The sequence below is a fragment of the Electrophorus electricus genome, chromosome 2 (assembly GCF_013358815.1).
Source record: "Electrophorus electricus isolate fEleEle1 chromosome 2, fEleEle1.pri, whole genome shotgun sequence".
Taxonomy (NCBI): Eukaryota; Metazoa; Chordata; class Actinopteri; order Gymnotiformes; family Gymnotidae; genus Electrophorus; species Electrophorus electricus.
In genome coordinates this window covers 19,661,852-19,684,990 of record NC_049536.1, presented here as the reverse complement: position 1 = coordinate 19,684,990, position 23,139 = coordinate 19,661,852, and the positions used below count along the sequence as shown (strand labels likewise).

General features: G+C 41.8%; 1 protein-coding gene across 1 annotated transcript; it reads left to right on the top strand.

Moving 5' to 3' along the window:
• The first annotated feature begins 5,020 nt into the window (after positions 1–5,020).
• LOC113586034 (cationic amino acid transporter 2-like) lies at positions 5,021–19,597 on the top strand. The gene is made up of 15 exons (XM_027023888.2): positions 5,021–5,093; positions 5,741–5,815; positions 6,559–6,625; positions 6,822–6,853; positions 7,316–7,691; positions 8,359–8,514; positions 8,604–8,769; positions 10,204–10,340; positions 10,655–10,877; positions 11,165–11,301; positions 11,582–11,684; positions 17,598–17,728; positions 18,017–18,183; positions 18,753–18,861; positions 19,217–19,597. The coding sequence occupies exons 5-15, from the start codon at positions 7,322–7,324 to the stop codon at positions 19,333–19,335; spliced, it is 1,818 nt and encodes a 605-aa protein (XP_026879689.2). The 5' UTR covers positions 5,021–5,093; positions 5,741–5,815; positions 6,559–6,625; positions 6,822–6,853; positions 7,316–7,321; the 3' UTR covers positions 19,336–19,597.
• Positions 19,598–23,139: the final 3,542 nt, after the last annotated feature.

The following is a 23,139-nucleotide window of genomic DNA, read 5'->3' as shown; positions in this document are numbered from 1 at the left end:
GAGGTCTGGAGGCACGGTTTTGGCGTTCACAGCTAGTCCGGGAGGTCCAGAGGTGCGGCCGCAGCTGTCAGCAGCATTGCAGGGAGGTGCAGAGGCGCAGCTAAGGCGTTCGGCAGCGGCGGGTATGCGAGGCCCGAAGACAGGGCTGCGCTGCTCAGCGGTGCTGTAGGGCCTGGAGATGTGGCTACGGTGGTCAGCGGTGCTGCGGGGAAATCCAGGGGTGCACCTACAAGAACAGATTGAGAGACCTCTTGGGTGGTAAGGATAGGCCAGGAGGCCACCACCAGGCTGGGAACAGGCTCAGGATGAATGGCGTCTCTGGTGCTGGGAACTGGAACAGGCTCAGTACGAGCGATGTCTCTCGCACCAGAAACAGGACTTGGATCAGGACCGGCGATGTCTCTCGTGCCGGGAACTGGAACAGGCTCAGAAAGAATGGTGTTCTCTCTCGCCCCAGGGAACAGATCAGACTGGGCGACGTCCTCTCTCGCATCGGGCGGCGGCGTCCTCTCTTGTGCCGGGGATTGGAACGGGACTGTCCTGCGCCAAGGACTGGAAAAGGTACAGAACTGATGGCGTCATCTCCCGTGCCGGGGACCCGAGCTGGCCGGCCAGCTTTTCTTGCGCTGGGGGCTGGACCCGGCAACGCTGGAGATAGCAACTGGTCGGGCTGTGGTCTCCATGCAGGAGGCAGGGACTGGCTGGGCGGCTGAGAGGGGAGTAGCCAGAGAAGGCAGGTTTGGTGGGGTTGTAGCAAACCATGCTGTTAACAGCCGGAAGAAACCTTCCACCATTCTAGCCTCCTGAGTTCTGTGCTGGAAAATTATCTCCGCCCATGCCAGTGCTTTACCCCGAAGAAAGGTCTTTATGAACAGCACCTTCACTAAGTAGTTCAGGAGGTTTAGGGCAGGTCAGGCACTGGAGCTAGATGCAGCACTGCATATCGAATCTCCCCACCAACTGGTCCTCCCCGTCATACTCACCTGGAGTTGCCATAAGTGAGGGCAAAACCAGGGGCTTCCCATCCTTGAGTGTGGAGAGCAAAGTCTTGATATAATCCAACTCCACCACAGGGAGTAATCCGGCATCCCTCGTTGTGAGGCGTGAGGGTTACTGAACCGAAGAGAACGGAACATGATGGACCGAAGCCCTCATGCTGCATTCTCTTAGTTAGGGTGGGTTATTCTGTAACGTTTCCACTCGGAACAAGCGAGAGGCAGAATGCATGTGCAGGGGGCAGTTTATTAACAGAGGAAAAACACAAATCACAGGGCAAAATACGGGTCCAAGGAGAAAACACTGAGGCAAAGTGATACACAAACTAAACAAATGGAAAAGCAACGGCAAACCAAAGAGCATAATTAAACAAGACAGAAAAACGACAGAACATACGTAACTTACCAAAACAACCAACAAAGTAGAAGAGCTAACAAAGGGTAAAAATAACCAAAACAATCATGCACTAAACAGACTCAGGTGAACATTGGAACAGGGAGAACCAAAACACGGACCAGAACGAAGGAGTAGACGAGGGGCAGTGAAAATAAAACCAAGGAACAGAGCAGAGACGCAAAGGAAAATAGACACGATCAGGAAGCTACAGAAACAGGGACGCCAGGAGGGCAGCCATTCCTTACACTCTGACTGCTCTGCTGTCTCAGCACCCTGAGTTCTACTGCCAGTGTTGTTGCTTTTCGTTAGCAAGCTCAGGCCTCTACCAGAGGTCTGGGAACTTGAGAGTCCTGCGTAGTATCTTAGCTGTTCCCAGGACTTCACTCTTCTGGACTGAGATAGCGGATGTTGTTCCGGATGTTGTAGTTTGGGGGTTACAGCCCCTAGTGCTCCAATCGTATGAGTGCTAAGTTAGCAGAATGACCTACATTGTGAAGAGACCAACATATGAGGACATGCCCTACATTGTGCTCATGTCTGTTAAAAGGATTTAAAGTTGAAAAACACAGATGCAAATCCATGATCATAATATGTGAAATATACTTATGAATGCTCAAAAGACTGATTTGGCTGAAAATTATATACAAGTGAAGATATTCATCAAAATATTTAAACAAATCATTCTTTATATACAGTCACTTTAATATGAGCCGCAACATATATAATATAAATTCATTTTTCCCAGTGATTCTTCTTATTATGAAATAGCCATTATACTGGCACCTAGTGTCCAAGATGTATCAGAGATTCTGAACTAAAATCTTAAACATGGCCACCTCCATGTGGGGGACCCACTTTATGGAGCATAAACAATCCTTATTCTGTGCCTGGTTTTTCGAACTGAAAACCCTCAGTTTGCATGAACTCTGTAGTTAACAGATTTTGTTGGGTTAGTTGCTAAACCTGCTTTCTGGAATACCCTCTAGTTTTGAAAAAAAAAGAAAAAAGAAGTACACTATTCCTACTTCCACAATCATTTACACAAGATTAGTTAATCCTCAGGAAGTCTGACTACCTATACAAACACATGTTTCAGCAGTTTGGTGTTCCGTAGACTTGATGTAAATTTGTAGACACTGACACAACAATGAATTCCACTTTATACCTGAATGTTCTGGAGACAAATGTGAGGCCATCTCCTGAGCATCTGAAGGGAGGTTGACATTAGGTTGTGGAACAAGACAATGATTCAAAGCACAGTAGCAAATTGACACCTGAATGGCTAAATGGTTTAGTGAACAGCTGAATGAATAACTTAAATCGTTATTGTTGCTAATTTTGTTTTTATTTTCCCACCGGGTTTCTGAAGGTTAGTTTACTTTTTGAAAACAAAATGACTACATATTCAAGTCAGTTTGGTTTTGTATCAACTGAAGTTATTTTTGTTTATATAAGTTGGTGAAAACAACACAATTATTATTTAGGCCCTGAATATAAAACCATAGAATTAAATGAGGGTGTATTTCCTTTTCCCCATGACTGTATATTTACCTGACACTTTTATCCAAAGCAACTAACAATTATAATTGAGTATACCTTGAGCAATTGCAGGTTAAGGGCCTTGCCCTGGGGGGGGTCAGCAGCCTTCCAATTACAAGTCACCACTATTCCAGATTAACTGTGTGATGAGGTGCAGTGTGTGACTGCAAAGGAAGTGCAGGATGCAAAAATACAAAAGTCGCTTAATAGAAACCAAGAGAAACACAGCAAGCATGTCAAGTCACTAAAAGGCATTAATCTAAAAATAATGGACAAATACAGAGGAGTGAAGGGAGTATTTACATAGGTTGAAATGAGGAGGCTAACTAGACACAGGTGGAACTGATAAGAAGAGCGGGGCAAATACTTGGGTTTGTATGAGACACTTTAAGGAAAAGCAAACACAATGGGTTTATATACGCTTGAAGAAAGTTTAATTAATAATACAATGTTACCTACAGTACAGGATAGACTTGATTATTACTGGTCTATAAATTGCTTAACGGTGTAGGTCCAGTGTGTCTATGCTGCAACATTGTGAGCCGGACAGAACCCTCAGATCATTAGGAGCACGTCAGTCCTGCCCAAGTTAAAGACTCAGCATGGCGGCGTTTAGCCATTGTCACGGAATGCTCCGCCCCCCACGAGTCACGTGGTACGACCCGCCGCTTGCAAAGGGCTTCACGGTTGTCTAATTTGTAACCACGCCCCCCCGGTTTAGCACAGGCTTGCACGGCCTTTAGGGTTAAGTGTTTTGTCTGTATTTAATCCGCTGTCAGTGTGTGGCTCCCTTGTTGGTCATTATTTATGTAGATGTTGCGGTAAAGTTCGTTTGTGTAGTTAAATGCAATGTTGGTATAATCTTTGCTAATGTTAAGTGTGAATTCATGATGTTCTTTGCTGTTATGTGTGAGTGCCACTGTTGTCGTCTACGTCTTAACGTAATAAACGTATGTCACAGTCCAGGGAGTCTTTGCGTCCTGCCCCGCGGCACTATTATGCTGTTTTGAAAAGGAAAGAGCCTCGACACTAAGATGCTTTTAAATGTAAACTAAAAATATTTTGTCCAGGCAGTGTAGCACTGCACTTTTAATTTTCAGCACTTTAAATTTTTATTTCTTCTAATTCTTATTCTGTCTTTATTTTCATATTTCGTCTCAGTGTTTAATTTGAACTTTTTAAACAAAATATGTAAACTGTAATGTTTAGTTTAGATCTCTATTTGAAATTTGTTGCTTAATTTTTAATTTTATCTTTTCAATTTAAATCAAGTTTTATTTATGTATTTAGCATCTTTTATGTGAAGCACTTTGAATTGATGCTGTGTATGACATGTGCTATACTTGCCTTAAGGTAAACTTGCCTTACCTTAAAAATACAATAACATTTAACAAAAGAATAGAGTAATTATGGTTTACACATACATAAAAAACGTGTCAAAAAAAAAAAGCAGCAACAACAATATGTATGAAAACATGAAACAATGATTGTGATATGGGCTCACAAAGTAACCCTGGGAACCCGTCAGGAAACCCTAACGGAATTGGGGACACATCAGAGAGTGCAACCAATGCACATATAAAAGCTGTCTATGAGATGAATGGTGTGCACTTGGATGGTCCTGGATGAGACCTTTCTGGATGGGTGTTGAAAAAAGTGCCTTTCAGTCTGCCAGAGAAAGATCGTTCTTTTGTGTGTCCACGTGGGCAGAAAAATCACTGTAACTGAACTGGGCTGTCTCCCATGAATTGATGAAATCTCTGCTTCCTTTTCTTCTTTCTCCTCCACCAATTGCTCTCTCACACAGAACTTTACACTGCGCGGCCGTCTATAGCGTACGGGTTTTCCTGCATTCTCATTCTAATAGTGCAATGCTTGTGAATGCATGGAACTGCTCGAACTTGAACAAAAGGTTTCACAGAAGCGGACATTCAGCATAGCTCTGTCCACTCTCCGCAGCCGTGCAGGCAGTGAGAATGGCCTCTTTAGGGGTCAAGTAACCAGGAGAAAGGCTCTGTTGTCACTGATCCCAAGTGGGAGGGTCATACAGAACACCAGTGTATATATTGCATATAAATCACTTATTTTGAGCGGTATAAACAGAGTTGGGAATATTTGCCATAGGAGCCAACTTTCAGAGGCCTGCAGCTGATTTATAAAAGGTAATGGAAATCTTATTTACTTAGTACAATGACTCCAGAAATGTATTATAACTTGCTTTCACCACTGCCTGGTGTAAATTCTTGCAATAAGGAATATATGTTCAATCATATAAGATCACAAGTAGTCGTCACCATCAGACTACAGGTCTGAAAAAACTTTATTATAGTCTGTGTACAACTGACAAACAGAATTGTATTCCATATTAGTTAACTTTGCAGTAGACATTTTAATGACTCTGTAACAGAGCCCCCCAGTGCTTCGGTGTACCCCCCAGGTGAACTGTTGCATGCCGGAGCAGATGCCAAATAAGATTAGCAGGGATTGAAAGGCTTTTTACGGGACACTGGAGAAAGCTACCCCACAAAGTACAAGTGTGCTGGGGCCACTGCTGCCAGCTCCTGAAAGCAGCTTTGTCTCTCAGAGTTAAAAAAAAGAGGTGCGGCAGCTGAGACGTGGAAATTAAGGGAAGTGAAGGAAGTCAAAGGGTTGTCCTCTAGATTCTAGATTTCCAGTGTTAGCCACAGAAAGATGACACAAGCCCAAGTTTGTAAACAAAAGCATGAGACATTTTGTTGAAATGATCAAGCAATGAGTTACCAAATGTTTTGTCATGTCTTTCATTCACATCACTTGTGTTTTCTTTCAGTTGCACCAGCTGTGTTACTGACTGGCTGGAATCACATCTTGGACCAGAGGGTTGATACCTGGGTGTAAGGCAGAGGTACCCAACTCTGGACCTTGAATCCAATTTCAATTCCTGGATTTTGCAATTATTAATAATCATTTGAACAGTTAATGTAGCTGATTAGCCACCTGACTCTTAAGTAGAATAGAACAGAAAAAACTGCAGTAACTGCACCTCAAGGGCAATGATTGAACACATGTGGTTCTGTGATTGACTTTGGATTAAGGATTACCTGCCCAAATGCAAAGGCAGCTCTTCACTACACCCCAGGGCCACAGTAGTGCTCAGTGTAGCGTTTTCCCCACCCCGACATACCTGACTGTTCAAATCATCTACTAGATTAAAAGCCAGATCAGGGACACAATGTACAATTTGTACAATGTTACAACGTTAGTCTTGCATACGCTGCTTATCAGTTGAGCAAGGAAATGTATTTGCTTCTCTTAACTTATCTGGGCACCGAAACATGAAAAGACAAATATTGATCGAGCTTTCTTGCCACTTGATATATTTAATAATGTAATGTGAGGGACCTGTTGTAGGTAGTATAGCTGGGGTTTTTTGCCCTTGCCCTTCAGACTCCAAAACTCCTGGCTTTCTCTTTCACCTGCATCCCTTTATCTCTGAAAGATTATGAGCTGGAGTTAGCACAGTGGCTGCTTTACATTAGAGACTGTGGCCTGGATTTTCAGTTATCACGAATACAGGAACTGTTGTGTATATTCTTAGTTAATTAACTCCATGTGAGGCGTTCCTTCATTTCTCTCCCCCATGTCCAGAGGAAAGAAGGGATGTATCCAGCTTTAAATTCACAGCACACTGAAACTATGAAAGCTGTTCAGTAGGGTGAGTGAACTGCTTTATATGATGACACCAAATAATGTTTATAACAAAATAATACAGTAGCATAACATAAGAAGGGCTTCAAGAATACTTTCATTACAGCTTGTTAGAATCATTGTGCATTTAGGCTTGACATAATTACTCGCATCAGCAATGTAATATGTTTACTGTAGACAGCTGATCTCTCTTTTCCTCTCAGTCCCAGGTGGCAGAGAACAGTATTAATTATAGGTAAGCATGTATTTCAGAGAATAAAAATGCCCATTTTTCACTTGACCATGTAGGTCCATTTGGACACATGAAAAATCATCAAATTTATTTAAACTGCTCAAATATATTTTATTTTTTTACTGAAGCAAAAATGATATCTTCAATCCGGAAGTTTTCATTTACATTTTTTCCTCTTTTTCATTTTTAGTATTAACAAATGTCCACTAGAATTACTAAAATTCTAATATTTTTTATATACACATGGAACCTACATTTTATATATGTATAAATAAATAAACACACACACACACACACACACACACACACACACACACACACACACACACACACACACATATATATATATATATATATATATATATATATATATATATATATATATATATATATATATATATATATATATATATATATATATATATATGACCACTGTTGTACTTAGCAGCATTTTCCCTCTGGCAGCTGAGCATGTCTGGGCAGAAGGTGCTTGCGTTCCTGCGTGGCCTTTCCCGCAGGAAGCCCCTGGACCCGGAGGGTGAGGTGTCCACCTTTAACCGCTGCCTGACCACAGTGGACCTGGTGGCTCTGGGTGTGGGGAGCACGCTGGGTGCAGGTGTCTATGTGCTGTCTGGAGAGGTGGCCAGGACATTGGCTGGTCCCAGCATCATCGTCTCCTTCTTCATTGCTGCAGTAGCGTCTGTCTTCGCCGGGCTTTGCTACGCTGAGTTTGGCTCTAGGGTGCCCAAGACGGGATCAGCATATCTCTATAGCTACGTGACTGTAGGGGAAGTGTGGGCTTTCATCACAGGGTGGAATCTACTGCTCTCCTATGTTATAGGTGGGAAATAAAGTCTTGCTCTAAACTCTGAACATGCAATATGATGTCTAGACCTATGGCAGCTAGTCTTCTCTAGCAGCTAGTGCTGAAGCTCTCCGCTAATGTCTTGTGATAGGCCATTCTTTTGACGATCTATAGATATAGTGGATAGTGGTGACGTTTTATACACCGGTATGCAGTTGTTTTAGCCTTTTGTAGTTATACTAAAATGTTTAAACTGCATTGTAGTTAAACTATAATGTTTATCTACCAAACTATTACCTTTAATGCCAATTTGCACTGGAGACTGGGATACTTATTATTATAATATGGATATATGCTTATCATCCACATTACAAATTAAAGTGTCATTTTTAACACTTCAAGACAAATAGCTAGACTCAGATTAAGCCTATGTCTAGTCTAAAAATAATTTCCATTGGTTATTTCCACTGACACTACATTTTAATAGAAAGACTAAGTATAATTCCTATTCAGGAAACCCACCATTGGTGATTCAACTGTATATATGGTGGTAACTACACATACTGCACATCAAAATATCTTGAATGCCACTCAGTCCTTTAAAATGTGTGTAAAAATCTATATAGTGTGATTGCATAATTTACAGCAATTTTACCACAGAGTGTTTTATTGTCAGTAACCAGACCATTTCTTCCTGATGCAGGTGCATCCAGTGTAGCCAGAGCATGGAGTGGCACTTTTGATGATCTCATTGGAAATGTGATGGCAAATTATTTTAGCAAACATGCAGCAATGGACTTACCTGGCCTGGCTCCTTACCCAGACTTCTTTGCAGCTGGTCTAATCATGATTCTTGCTGGTATCATATCAAAGTCAGTTTTACACAATTTTCTTTCACCTATTACACTGAATCTCAAAACTAATGTTTTGTAAATGTATTTGTTGCAGGGCTCCTTGCCTTTGGTGTAAAAGAATCAACTACAGTCAACAAGATTTTTACAAGTATTAACATATTGGTGTTGCTGTTTGTAATTATCACCGGCTTCATCAAGGGGAAACTGGAGAACTGGAACATCAGTGAGGAAACATTACTGAATGTAACATACCAGCTTCAGTAAGTCCACATGCCTCACCTTTTACGTACACCCCAAACCTTAATCCACTGCTTTATCAAAGGTTAAAGGTGCATTAATCAAGATTCAAGGATCACCACCTCTAGGGGTTAAGTAGGTGAACACAACACCCCAGAATGATTTTATTTTTACTCTTTGGATCTGCCTTCCATTCCTGCTCATGAACACAAAGCACACCTCTAAGATCTACAGTGTACAGTGGAGATCAATTACAGTTTTATGTTATTACCAAAGTTGTCCAAGGGGCAGTAGCAGCTCAGTGGTTAAGGTACTTGACTTGTGATTGGTTGGTTGTCATATCAAGCCCCACCCATGCTAAGTTTCCACTGGTGCGCCCTTGGCAAATGATAATGACATACCATAATATTTAATTTTTTCAGAGACTTCTTGTCTAATCATGTCATCCAAGTACTCTACAAATTCTTCTCAGTATAGCAATGTTGTTCAGTCAGTGCGGGCATGACAGTGTTAGCATTTTAGTGATATGTGGTGTTGCCCACTATGAAATTTAGCTTATTGGTAGTAAATTAAAAACCCATAAAAGGTTAGAATTTGCGTCAAAATTATTTGCTGTTGTGAGATAACTCAAATATTTTTGCTGTCCAATATTTCTTTGTAATGAATTTACATGAGTTTATTAGTAACTACCCATGTTAGTTAGCTAGTTAGCTTCGTTAGCTGCTAGGGAGGTGGCTAGTAGTTGCATTACATAGATTTATTTCTCTGAATTTGAGTCAACTAAAGAATTATTTACTTAGCTCTTTAAGTGATTAAATATTTATTTACTCAATTTTTTATAATTCGTTACTCAAACAGTTCAACACATTAATTCTGCCTCCAGTTTCATCCCCTTCACATGTAATAATTCTTTCCATTTTAAAAAGCACTGCCAGTGTTAACTGAATTTGTTGTTTCTTGCTGTTAATTTTCTGGCAGCATAGCATGTTTTTAGCCGACAGTACAAGCACCTGATGACACAGGAAACTTACTGGTGCCACTCACTTGTGCCATGTTTTCTTAGACAAACAGACAGAAATGGGTGGGGAGTTATGGGGCATTGAGGAGTGTCTCCTAAAATGACTGACAGGATTGAGAAGATTCCATCCTGCAACACAGTTTTTCAAATAGGTTTTCTCAGACACTAGATTCACGAAGTGTCGATTCCATTGGTAAAATAATAATTCTCTTATGTTCTGCACATTTCACAGTTATTTGAATTAGCTAGAAAAGAGGGGAAATCAACTAATGCACCTTTAAGTCCACATTGTTTGAATCAGATGTTCCAAGTGGTGACAAATCAGACAATCACTAAACTATAAAGAGTCCCGGTGAAACATTTTGGTTCTCCATTTCATGACAGAAATAAGTTTAGATAAGTGATGTGCAGAGACATGCTTTCAATGTGCCCTTTTCAGAAACATTTCAGCCACAATTAATATCACCTCTGAGTATGGAGTTGGAGGATTCTTCCCTTATGGGTTTGAAGGCACACTGGCGGGAGCAGCAACATGTTTCTATGCCTTTGTTGGGTTTGACTGCATTGCCACCACAGGTAATTCAGTTCATATGAGCATTAAGTTTCTAACAAAGTTATGCTAGGTTAAGTAAATAAACTTCTATGGAAATCTTTATGAATGAGGATTTGAACATCTTCAGCTTCACTTTGTATCAGATTCCAAAGCAAGTCCAATAGACTTGAAGCTAAATTCTACTGCATCCAAATTTGATGCTGATGTAAAATTGGGACTGAATCTATAGAATTGCCTTGCATGTTGGAATCTTTCGGCAAAGGGTTCTGCCCAAGGACCAACATATATTTAGTTGGGAATGAAAATGGGCTGTTCATTTCTAAACTGTGTGGCATAGGGGAGGAGGTGAAGAACCCTCAAAAGTCCATTCCACTGGGCATTGTCTTTGCACTGCTCATCTGCTTCCTGGCTTACTTCGGTGTGTCGGCTGCTCTCACACTGATGATGCCGTACTACCAGCTCAGCATCCACAGCCCTCTCCCTGTGGCCTTCGCCTACGTGGGCTGGGCTGCAGCCAAGTATGTTGTGGCTGTGGGATCCTTGTGTGCACTCTCTACAAGGTAAAAGAAATGTTGAAGAATTATGGGATATATAGAGTATAGTATTTGGGATATATAGAGTATAGTATTTCCATTGCTACTCCTGAACCTGAACTAGAAAGACTAATATCAGCTAAATGAGGGGTCCATAGATTGGTCATTTGATCAATTTATTTTTAAGGTTCTTTTGGAAACTGGTCTTTTGGGACCAGTTGTGTTAGTGCAGAGAAATCAATACTGTGATTGAAAACACTTTGATAGATGGGTGATTTGTTTACTTGGGTAACAATGAACCAATCCATCCACAGTCTCCTGGGCTCTATGTTCCCAATGCCTCGAGTAATCTTTGCCATGGCCAGAGATGGCCTCCTCTTCAAATTGCTGTGTAAAGTCAACTCGAGGAAGAGTCCCACGTTGGCCACCCTCTCGTCCGGCACAGTGGCAGGTAAGAAAGTCTCAGTGAGATCTGCTGAAGGGCCTCAGCAGTGGTGTGCCCTGTTAACCTTGTTCCGAGGCTCTGCTGTGACAAAGAATAGATCCACACAGTGACTTTTCCCACTTTGAAATATGTCAGAGTGGGAAATAATAAATATTAATAAATAAAAAAATAATAAAATCCCACATAACTTGAGTGGCATTCTCACCAGCTCATGAATAGATTCCAGAGAACAGTGCTAAAAAATGGCCTAAAATGAAAGAAATCATGTGTTCTGCTTTATTTGCAGCGATAATGGCACTTTTATTTGACCTGAACGCGCTGGTTAACATGATGTCGATTGGAACTCTCTTCGCCTACACTCTTGTTGCCATTTGCATTCTCATACTCAGGTTTGTGTTTGCAGCTCAGCATCACAATTCCAACCTCACAATTCAGATATCTGCTGGTCCAACAAATACATATCCTAAAGTTAATCTCAGAAATGTATGAAATTCCAGGATTAAATACACCTTGTAAAATTAATGCAGGCAGACACTCCATAACCTGCACTGTTCCTCCAGAGTCTTTGGCTAAATCTTTCCAGAAAAAACATATTGGCTCTCAAGACACTTTGTAGGTACTGGGGCAGTGACTTTTTTTTTTTTTTTGGCTTTGTAATTTTGGCTTTGCACACATTATTTGAAATTAAATATAGAATGTAAAGACAAACAGCAGCGTGTGAGCTTTAATTCAACGGTATGTGCATCCAAAGCAGGTGAACCCCATAGGAATTACAGTACTTTCTTAAACACAATACTTCCATTTTAGGTTGCCTGAAATCCAAATACAAAAAAAGGGTTATGTTTAGTTCTTACATCTTAGTTTAGTTCACAATCAATGACTGATTGTCATAACGCCATATCCCAATGCAGACTACAATTCCCAGCGGCCCGTTCCTCACCCAGACAACGACGTGACCAAATGGAGGTGTTTAATCAGATCTGTTTCACCCACCTGTATGTCATGATTTATAGTGTATATAAGAAGGTTTTGGACTCACAGTTTTTGCGAAGTAGTGCTGACAGTTCATCTCTAAGCATACTGAGCATTCTTTTTGGATAGCCTTTATGTGTATCGTACCCTGTTTTGTATTTCTGGTTTTTCTTTTTTTGCCTACCCCTTTCGGATTTGTTGCCTGGTTCTTTTTATCTTTGCTCTTTTGGTTTCGGACTTGGACTGGCTATTTCTCTACATCTTGGATTGCCCCTTTTGTACCTTGGATTATTCCCCTATCCCTGTGCTGTTAATAAATCGCCTCCTTTTTTCATATTTGCAAGCATCTGGTTTTGCCCGACTACTGACAGAATACTTTGCTGATGGTGGATTCGGAAGCAGTAAAGGAGGTACTTACTAACTAGGGTCAGCTGCTCAACCAGCACCAACAGGTACTTTAGAGTTTCACGCGGTCTATGGAAATGATCACTAAACAACAGGCGGATCAACAGGTACAGATGTCGGAACTTAGTCATTATCTCCGGGAACTTGCCTCCTTTTTTAGATGACGGTTCCTCCTACTCTGTTCAACCCCTCATTGGTTTCTACTGCCACTGTTCCCAATGCCCCACCGACCCTCCCCGTGAGTAAGCCCCAGAAATATGACAGCTCTCCTGAAAGATGTCAGGGATTTTTGCTACAATGCTCTTTAATAGCATTTCCCCCAGTTCTAGTCAAGAGAAAATAGCGTTCTTTACCTCTCGTCTTTCTGACAAGGCGCTAGGTTGGGCTACAGCTATATGGGACAGTGTACAAGCTGCAATATATGATGAGTTCATAACTTTGTTTTGAGCAGTGTTTGATCACCCACACAGGGGATGAGCAAGCGAGGAGTTGCTCATTAAAATGCACCAAGGCAACCGGACTGCTGTGGACTGCGCACGTGAATTTTGTACTATAGCTGCTGGAAGTGAGTGGAATGAGGCCGCTTTAATAATACAGTTTAGACATGGCCTTAATTCCGAGGTTTTGCAAGAGCTCGTTTGCCGGGATGATGAGCTCAAGTTGGATCAGCTCATTACTCTAGCTATCCGTCTAGACAATAACCTCCAGGAAAGAAGACCATGGAGATCCAGTAGTGTTCAGTCCAACTATCCCTTTCCCAGTCCGTGTTCAGAGGTCAAGTGAGAACACGTGGTGGAACCTATGCAATGTGACTCCTCTTGCTTATCTTCGGAGGAACAACGACGTCGATTCCAAGAAGGTCTGTGTCTGTACTGTGGATTAGCAGGTCATCTGGTCAGGGACTGTCGTCTCCTCCCTACCCGTAAAGTGTTCCGAGCACATAGAGGGAGCAAACCTTCTTCTCAAGTTCAGGTAACCCTGCACAAAATGAGTATGGTTGCTAAATCATTCACATTGCCAGTGTATATTGGGTCTCATATTCCGTCCTCTATGTTCACAGCCCTAGTCGATTGCAGGGCAGAGGGCAACTTCATTCATGCCCGTCTAGTACACAACCTGAATATTCCCATAGAGCCTATATCAAAGACCCTTCACCTAGCAGCTTTGGATGGATCACCCATAGGGTTTGGGATCATCTCTCTCTGCATTATCCCTGTACAACTTACCACCAGTTCCCTCCATTCCAAACTCATCTCTTTTCTGGTCTTACAAGCTTTGTCATTTCCTGTCATTCTAGGCCTGCCATGGCTGGAGCAACATAATCCAAATATATCATGGCCCCAGAAAGAGATCACTCAGTGGTCAGCATTTTGTCAGAGGAACTGTCTGACTTTACCCACCCTACAACTCTGTTCCATGACGATTGAGAGCCCTGCGTAAGAAACAAGTTTTCGCAGTGCGAAATATTCAGCCCTGTTACCCCCTCACCGCTCCTGTAATTGTTCTATCGAACTCCTGGAGGGGGCAACTTTACCCAAGGCATGCATCTATCCTCTCTCCCAAGAAGAGGAAAGGGCCATGGAACAATATATAGATGAAGCACTAAGGCAGGGTTTCATTCAGCCATCCACTCCCCCCCGGCATTAGTTTTTTTCTTCATTAAGAAAAGGGATAGTGGCCTTTGTCCCTGCATTGACTACCGAAACCTCAACCTGATCTCAAAAAAGTATGCTTCATCGCGCATATAATCTGATACGGATCAAGATGGGAGATGAATGGAAGACCACCTTCGTCACCACAAGGAGGCACTATGAGTACAAGGTGATGCCGTATTGTCTCACTGTTGCACCCATGGTATTCCAAGCATTCGTCAATGATTTTCTTCGGACGGTGATAGGAAGATATGTCATTGCATATATTGACAACATTCTCATTTACTCACCTGATTTGTTTAGTATTAAAGATTCTCCTGGAGAATGGACTATATGTAAAGGGGGAGAAATGTGAATTCCATACCATGACCTTCTTGGGGTATGTAGTAAGCCATGGGGAGTCAGTATGGATGACAAGAAAATTGAAGCCATCCTTCATTGGCTGGTACCCACCACCATTAAAAGGCTGCAGAGTTTTCTGGGATTCACGAACTTCTATTGCCGCATCATAAGAAACTTAGCAGCCCCTCTCGCAGCTCTCCTCAAAGGGTCTTCGACTAAGTTGAGATGGACTTCAGCAGCTGAGGAAGCATTCTTCAAATTAAAGGAGTCTTTCACCACGGGCCCCCATCCTTGGACACCTGGATCCCACAATCCCATTCATTGTAGAAGCAGACGCGTCTAATATTGGAGTCGGGGCCATGCTCTCACAGAAGTGTCAAGGGGACAAACTGCATCCCATGGCGTATTTCTCCAAGAAACTTCTCCAAGAAACTTTCTCTGTGGAACAATTATGGGATTGGAGAGCATGAACTACTGGCCATTAAATTGGCCCTAGAGGAATGGAGACACATCATCCCTTCCTAGTGATTACGGACCATAGGAATCTGGTGTATATGCGTATGGCCAGACAACTGAGCCCCGCCAAGCCTGTTGGTCGTTATTCTTCTCCAGGTTCAATTTCAAGATTATGTACTGTCCTGGAACTTGGAATACAAAAGCGGATGCCCTTTCCCGCCTCCATCTTGGGGAGTGAAAGGAGACATTGGAGGAGAAGGAGACCATCCTACCCACATGAACTCACTTGGCATCTATTCAATGGGAGATTGACATGGAGATTGAACAAGCCACACAAGGGTAAGCGTTATGTACCTGCTTCATGCCGGGACCGTTTATTAGCAGGGGCTCATTCCTCCCTTGCTACGGGTCATTCAGGGGAGACACGTACACTTCAACCCATAGCTCACTGATATTGGTGGGAGACTATAACGAGTGATATCCATCGCTACATTTCGTCCTGCTCTGTCTGTGGCCAAAGCAAGATGCCGAAGACCCTTCCTGCCAGCAAACTTATGCCACAGAAGGTAACACTACCATCCTCATGGTCGTTGATCGGTTCTCTAGAGGGGTGAGGTTCTTGGCATTCCCGAGCCTACATACTGCCTTCCAGACTGCGGAGACACTGTTTGCTCAGGTGTTCTGGATGTTTGGCATACTAGAGCACATATTATCGGACAGAGGTCCGCAATTCACGTCTCGAGTCTGGTCTGCAGTTCTGGAGAGGATAGGAGTTACTGTAAGCCTCACATCTGGTTATCACCCGTAGTCTAACGGAGAGTGTGAGTGAACTAATCAGGAACTTGGCAAATTTCTTAGGTTTTTTTGCATGCACTTTGGACTGGTCCAAGTTCCTGCCCTGGGTGGAGTTGGCACAGAATTCACTCACCTGTTCCTCTACTAATTTGACCCCTTTTCAGTGCATTCTGGGATACGAATCACCTATGACTCAGTGGACTCCAGTTGCCGCTGATATCCTGGCGGTGGATGATTGGATGAGATACAGTGAGAGGGTATGGGAGGAGACCCATCAATGTATTGAACGTGCCCTCCTAAGGTACAAGCACATGGCAGAGACCTCTGTCTACCTACCAGGTGACCGGGTTTGGCTGTCGATGAGGGATTTCCAAAAGCCAGATTCATGCCGCAAACTGGGTCCCAAGTATATCGGCCCTTTTGAAATAGTCAAGCGTGTAAATGAGGTAATGTATCAGCTTAACCTTCCTGCTCACTACTGTGTCTTGGGGTTGTTTCATGTCTCTCTCCTTAAGCCTGTTATAGCTGGCCCGTTGGACAAGGCTTCTCTGGACGGGACCCCTCCCCAGCCCATTGACTACGACAGGTCTCTGGTTTACATGGTGTGTTGCATCCTGGATTCTAGGAAGAGGAGGGGTGGCTCACTACAATACTTGGTGGTCTGGGAGGGATTCAGCCCTGAAGAAGAAAGCTGGGTCCCTCGCAGTGATGTACTGGATCCCGGTCTCATCTCAGACTTCCACGCGAGATACCTGGACAGACAGGCCCCCAGTCCATGGGGACAACCCTCGCCGCATTCCTGCAGATGGAGCCCGCACTAGACTGATGTCCATTGTGCTGACAAGGGGAAGTTGTGGTCGACCTCGTGCCTCGGCCAGCCCAGACTCTTTGGGGGAGGGTATTGTCGCCAGATCCCAATGCACGTTGTGTGACACCCTAGAGAAGCTCTGCCAGATGTGATGCAGGATTTTTCAATCTTTTCACTTATCGGATTGTTTTGCCTTGCGTAGTGGGGTGACTAACTTTTTGCCTTTCATTTTTTATAGATAATAAAATCTAAAATATCCTATTTAATTTTTTGTCTACACTTTCCTCATTCTGTCAGTCTGGTATGAGCCAATATCGGTGAATTCATCAAACGTTCTGTTTCTGAATGTTGGATTTTCTGTTTCTGAATATGATCAGTGCTTACATCTTGTCATCAACCCTATGTTGAACTGTTGAGAGATCCATACCCTCTAATTAAATCTGATAGTTTGGAATAATACAGGGCAAAGACAAAAATGTACATGGTAAATGTCTAATTTGACTGTAATAAACTAACCCTAACCTGAGATAAAGGTAAAGCTTCTTCGATAAAATCTAAAATGAACACATCTGTCTTATTTAGGGGAACACATACAGGGAGACCCTCTGTATGAAATAGTAGAGATGTTCACATTGCTAACCAAGTAACTTGCAGAATATAGACATACAGGCTACAAGCCATGAGTAGGAGGCTACAGCTAAAATGTGCATGTATACAGTATGTACAATTCCAGAATGTTAAACTGACATGCTACTTTATATTGAATCCACAGTTAATTGCTGTTATGATGAAAAGATTTTGCTATCCAAAAACTCATTTGCTATCCTAAAACAGTAAGAAATAGTAATAATAAAACCTTTTTCTGTTTCTAGGTACCAGGAGCATGAAGCTGGAGAAAATGATTTACATATCACACAAAGCTCACCTTTTGGATTTTTAAAACCGCCCTCTTACCCAACCAAGGAAACTTCAAACACTGTCACCATAAGCACTGCGTTTATCAGTACGGATAAAAGATCAAGCCAAAGATTACAGCCACATGCAGTATTCTTGCACCTGTCAGATTAAGCACTTATACTGTATACACAACTGAATCTGTTTTTTTTTCAAATCATTTGCAATTATCAATCAGATTGTCTCACCTGATTTGCATAATTTAATATAAATTTTGTGAAAGATGCATTACAGCAATAACCTGAACACTACAGTCATTTGTAGCAGCTGGATCCAATACCTGCTCCAGCATGTCATCTTGGATTTACTTTAACCCTTCTCTGTCTGATCTCTGCAGTCTTCATGGTGTTGACTTTAGCCATCCTGTTGTCCAAGGCCATCGGGTCTCTACTGCAGTTGGAGGTCTGGAGCCTGGTGTGTGTGTCTGTGATCACCTTCGCCATTTTGCTCAGTGTTCTGCTTATCTGGAGACAGCCTCAGAACCCCACCAAAGCCTCCTTCATGGTGAAAACACACAACACATAGACCACACAAACAATACAGTATAAAAGGCAACACACATCATCATTTGCAAAGAAGCTACAGAACAAAGTTGGAGTCAAAAGTCTATATTTATTATAAGCATCTAATAATATGGAAGCCCAACAGGACAAAACAGATTCAATCAGCAGGTTGTTATCACATAAGAAACCCATGATGATCAGGACCCTGATGTGACACTAACTACATGCCTACTAATCTAAGAGATCAATAAGTTGACACTAAATCAGTGGTTTTGCATGTATTACCCCATTACAAAGTTCCACTAAAACAACAAAAAAAATCAGAACAATAATCAGAATAATCAGAAATTATCAAAATAATTTGTCTTGGTTGTCTGTTATCAGTCTGTTATTTAAACATAAGATTATGTTTTAGATTATGTTATGTTTTAAGATTTAAGATTATTCAAGATTAATTTTGATTCAAAAATTATTCCAATATTTCATTCTCCAGGCCTGATTTCTAAGACAAACATGACACAGGCCTCACAAGTTAGACTTTCATGTCTGTGTGTCTATGGCTACACTCAGGTGCCGTTCCTGCCTTTACTTCCTGTGGTGAGTGCGTTCATTAACATTTACCTGATGGTTCAGCTGGGAGGGGACACCTGGATCCGCTACGCAGTCTGGATGGCTGTGGGTAAGTTCTCCAGTACACAGATAGATGGGAACAGAAGGGAATTGTTAAAGTAAAGGTTGCCCAGTTTACCACTGTTGTTCAGTATCCAGTGACATTTACCTTTGAGGCACTTTTTTAAACTTCAGGTGTATTTGTAAAGCTGCCAAACTAATTTAAAAATAAAATTCTCCTAAAATTCTCAGATGAAACAAACTAAAGGCACATTTTATGGTCGTATTTTTTAGCGTGTAGATAAGAGAAGGCACCATTCACAGAAATCTTCATGTGACACATCAGAGCTGTTAAACATTGTAATGGAACTGTCTGAGTGGAAGCCCTGCAGGCTTAAAAGTATGTATGACTCTTCTTTCCTTAGGACTCCTTATCTACTTTGGCTACGGTGTACGACACAGTGTCCAGAAACAAAGGTTGCTTGGCAACGTGGTCAACATGGAAACCACAGAGGCGACATGCAAGAAAGATGTAGCCAAATAAGACAATTGACAATGGTCAGGGAAAACCACCGATCCTGACAGTGAAAACATCCTCTTTAGTGGTTTTTTTACTTAATTTTTATGGTAATCAGTTCATTTTGAACCATTTTCATGGTAATTATTCCATTTTTACAAGGTATCATTAAGTTATTCACACTGCCTCTTAAACTATCAGTTGTGGGCTAATGTTTAATATTTTATAGACTGATACATGGGTCTGATCAGCAGTCCATGCATTATCAATTAAAAAGGGGTGAAGCTTTTTCAAAGTATGCTGTAATTAATACATCTAAATTTTTATTAACAAATGCTGCATATATGTACTGCAGCCACTCCATAAATATAATTCATAATGAGATTTGTAAGTAATTTGAGCACTATAGGACAGTAAATGAATACGATAGTGTATATTGACTTTCACGTAGATATTATGGGCAGTAAATAATTATTCACTTGTTTCAGTTATGAACATTCTGAAAGTACTTCCGAGATCCTGCTTATTACACCAAACTCACAGGCATAAGCTTCAGACACTTTTTAGAGCACACCACCCTGAGCAGCATACATGCATACATATTAACATATAATATAAGTAAATACTTTTAATGATGTATCATAATAGTATGGTCAAGTACATTTATGTAAAGTGAGCTGTAAGGAGGTGGATGCATGCGTGGAGAAGAGCGAGATTTATTAGGGGCAAATCCAAAATCAGCATCATTGTAACAGTCCAGGGCCAGTTTACCAATATGGTGAGTTTGAGAAGACATGATAAACTAATTGAACAAAAAGTACATGATATAAACAGTTATGCAAAGAGACACAGGAACCAGAGCAACAGGAGCAGAAGCAAGAACGGAACCCACGACAGAATGATGAAAGTGCCGGGAGGGAGGATGAGGAGACACGACAAAAGACGAGGGACAACCGGAGGCATAAAAGGACGAGGAAAACAAAAACAAAACACAGACTAGGCCAAAGGGATAGGAACAAAACGAAACATGGGCATCGGGGGGATAACTGCCGTGTTCAATGGCGGGTCCAGGAGGTCCAGGGGGCATGGCTACCAGAACAGACGTGGTACAGGAAACAGGAACAGGACGGGGGGGCTTCTTCCACCCCAGCAACAGGACGGGCGGCATCCACTATGCCGGGAACAGGAACTGGAACACAGTGGATGGCGTGCTTCATGCCGGAGACAGGAATCACAGACATCAAGGTAGCGAGAGTATCAGAGATGGCTGAAGAGTTACTAGATGCAGATACAGAAAACCTGGCTCTCAACAACCCAAAAAACCCCTCCAAAGTTTTCATCTCCTCAGTACGGTGTTATCAGTATTTCAGCTCACTGTAAGGCTCTCCCCTCCAAAAACAATCAAAAACTGAATTTTCAAGAATTCGGGTAGTTCTGGACAGAGCAGGTATTGAAAATATAGTCGGTTTTGCAGAATAACTCCCTCTAATGGTCCCTCCCCATTGAACTCATGAGGTGTGCCCATTGCAGATGGGAGAAACCGAAGTTCACCAGTTTTTATTTTTGAAACCATGTCAGCATCCACGCCAGAAACCAGACCTGGCCAGGTCAGGAACAGACTGGGTGGCTTGCAGGATAGCCACTGGTACAGGTGGGGTGACCCTTGAGGAACACACAGATACAGAACCCTCTTGGCAGTTCTTAGAGCGCACATGGGCTATGGGGAGCTCACAATGCGCTTGAGCACACACTGAGTGCTGTGAAACTGGTTACGTTCAGGACGGGTTAAGTCCTGCACGTTCATTCCGCCTACTCACATCTTGCGCTGCAATCTGCTCCCCCTTGCAGCAATGGTCAAGTTGGGTAGACTCCTGGCCCCTACCTGGGATCTCTTCATCATCATAATACATGGGATCCTGTTTTTTCCGAGAACAATGAGATGCCTGTGCACCTGTAGCACCAGGCGATTTGCTGTCTCTGGTTTGGGGGCGCTGAGATGTAACAGACTATGTATAAACATCTGGGGGTTTCATCCCAGCGGAACAACCATCTATCAGAGTCTTACTGAACAGCTATAGAGAAGTCATGTATATTTGCGATTACCAAGGTTTTATTATTGATGTATAGTACAGAATGAAGATTTGACCTATTTGTACTTCACATTCCTTTGTATTTAGCTACTGCTAAGCAGTAAAGAATGCAATTTTAAAGAATGCTGACGAATTAAATCCCATTTCTTTTCTCCCGCAACCACCCTTTCTGAGGACTGTTTAGTCTTTATTAGTTGTAATGGATAATTAACAGAGCAGTGAGGGTGACCTATGTAGAGGGAGGATATCTGAAAGAACAAAAAACCCAAAGCAAAGCAATAGTAAGATTGCCAATGACAGAACTGTAGTACATAAACTGTTTGTATGTACGTACATATACATTCAATTAAAAAATTGTGTGTGAAGAAGTCCATGAAGACGGGCTCAGCTTTAGTTCTCAGTATGCTAAAAGTCAAACACTGGAGGATAGCACCTGTGGGGCTTACATAGGAAAGGAGTAATTAGAAGCAGGCATTCATTATGATCAATAAGTGGGTGATCGCGAATGGAGGAGTAGTCGCGGGAGGTGATTGGTGAGGATATGTGTGTACGTGTCCGTGTGTGTTCCTGGCTGGGTGCCATCCAGAATGTGACAACCTGTTTTCACTCTGTGTCTATGATGTTATTGTAAAAAGGCCAGTTGAAATATGACCTAGACAGACTGTTATGGACTGTAATTACATTGAAAATGCATGATGATATTGGAGCTGTATAACTTATTCTTTAATATTGTATTCTCTAAAATGATATATATACATTCAAGATATGAATAAAAGTGCAGTAAAAGCATTTAATGTTGTACTTATTCTTTTTAAAAAAAGGACCTTAGGTACTTAATGCCATTGTCAACTGTGTCAAATTAATGTGCCCTATTACCACTGAATTTTTGCTATTACAACAGTAATGTAAGTAATGTGAAACGAATAGTTAATAGTGTACATATACATACGTCATATAACTCACGTGTAGCTGCTAGTTTGTTAAAAGTTACAAATGCAAATGTCAATTAATTATTCATACTGTTGTTGGTACAGAATTCAGTAGATTGACTGATATAACCAACTCCCAAAGTATCTGCATAACCTGAACTATATATTATGAACACCATTAAAATCAAGTTGATTTTATTTAAAAATTAGACAAAGAATGAAAAGGACATAGAATGTAAGGAAGAATTAAATAGGTCCTCTAAAAAAGAATTCTAGGTCAGAATGTGTAGGTTTTACAAAATGAAGCATAATCACAGTGTATAATACAACTCTGCTTTCTGGCTAAATACCTACAGTTAGAGTGTTATTTATTTCAAATCACACTTTGTATACCTGTAGCTATACACATCACACTTTCACACCTTAAAACCTCTGAATCCCAGAATCTGGTATTCCCAGAATTAGATCACTGACCAAACAAGGCATCAAAACATCCTCCAAGAGCAACTTCTCCAAATGGTCCAGGAGTGATTTGGTGATAAACAATGCTTTTTCCAGCATGACAGAGCACCATGTCACAAGGCAAAAGTGATAAACAAGTGGCTTGGTGAACAAAACATTTAAATTTTGGGTCCATGGCCAGGAAACTCCCCAGATCTCAATCCCATTGAGAACCTGTGGTCAAGCCTCAAAAGGAAGGTGGACAAACAAAAAAACAGAAACTCCAAGCACTGATTTGGCAACAGTGGGTTGCCATCAGTTAAGATTTTGCCCAGAAGCTGATATCCAGTATGCCAAGGCAAATTACAGAA

What these genes read in the sequence shown, in the direction of transcription:
- LOC113586034 (XM_027023888.2), top strand. Translation starts at nt 7,322, where the DNA reads ATGTCTGGGCAGAAGGTGCTTGCGTTCCTGCGTGGCCTTTCCCGCAGG. An exon ending in TGACTGCATTGCCACCACAG is followed by an intron (nt 10,341 to 10,654) that starts GTAATTCAGTTC and finishes TGTGTGGCATAG; the next exon opens with GGGAGGAGGTGAAGAACCCT. An exon ending in CCACCAAAGCCTCCTTCATG is followed by an intron (nt 18,184 to 18,752) that starts GTGAAAACACAC and finishes GGCTACACTCAG; the next exon opens with GTGCCGTTCCTGCCTTTACT.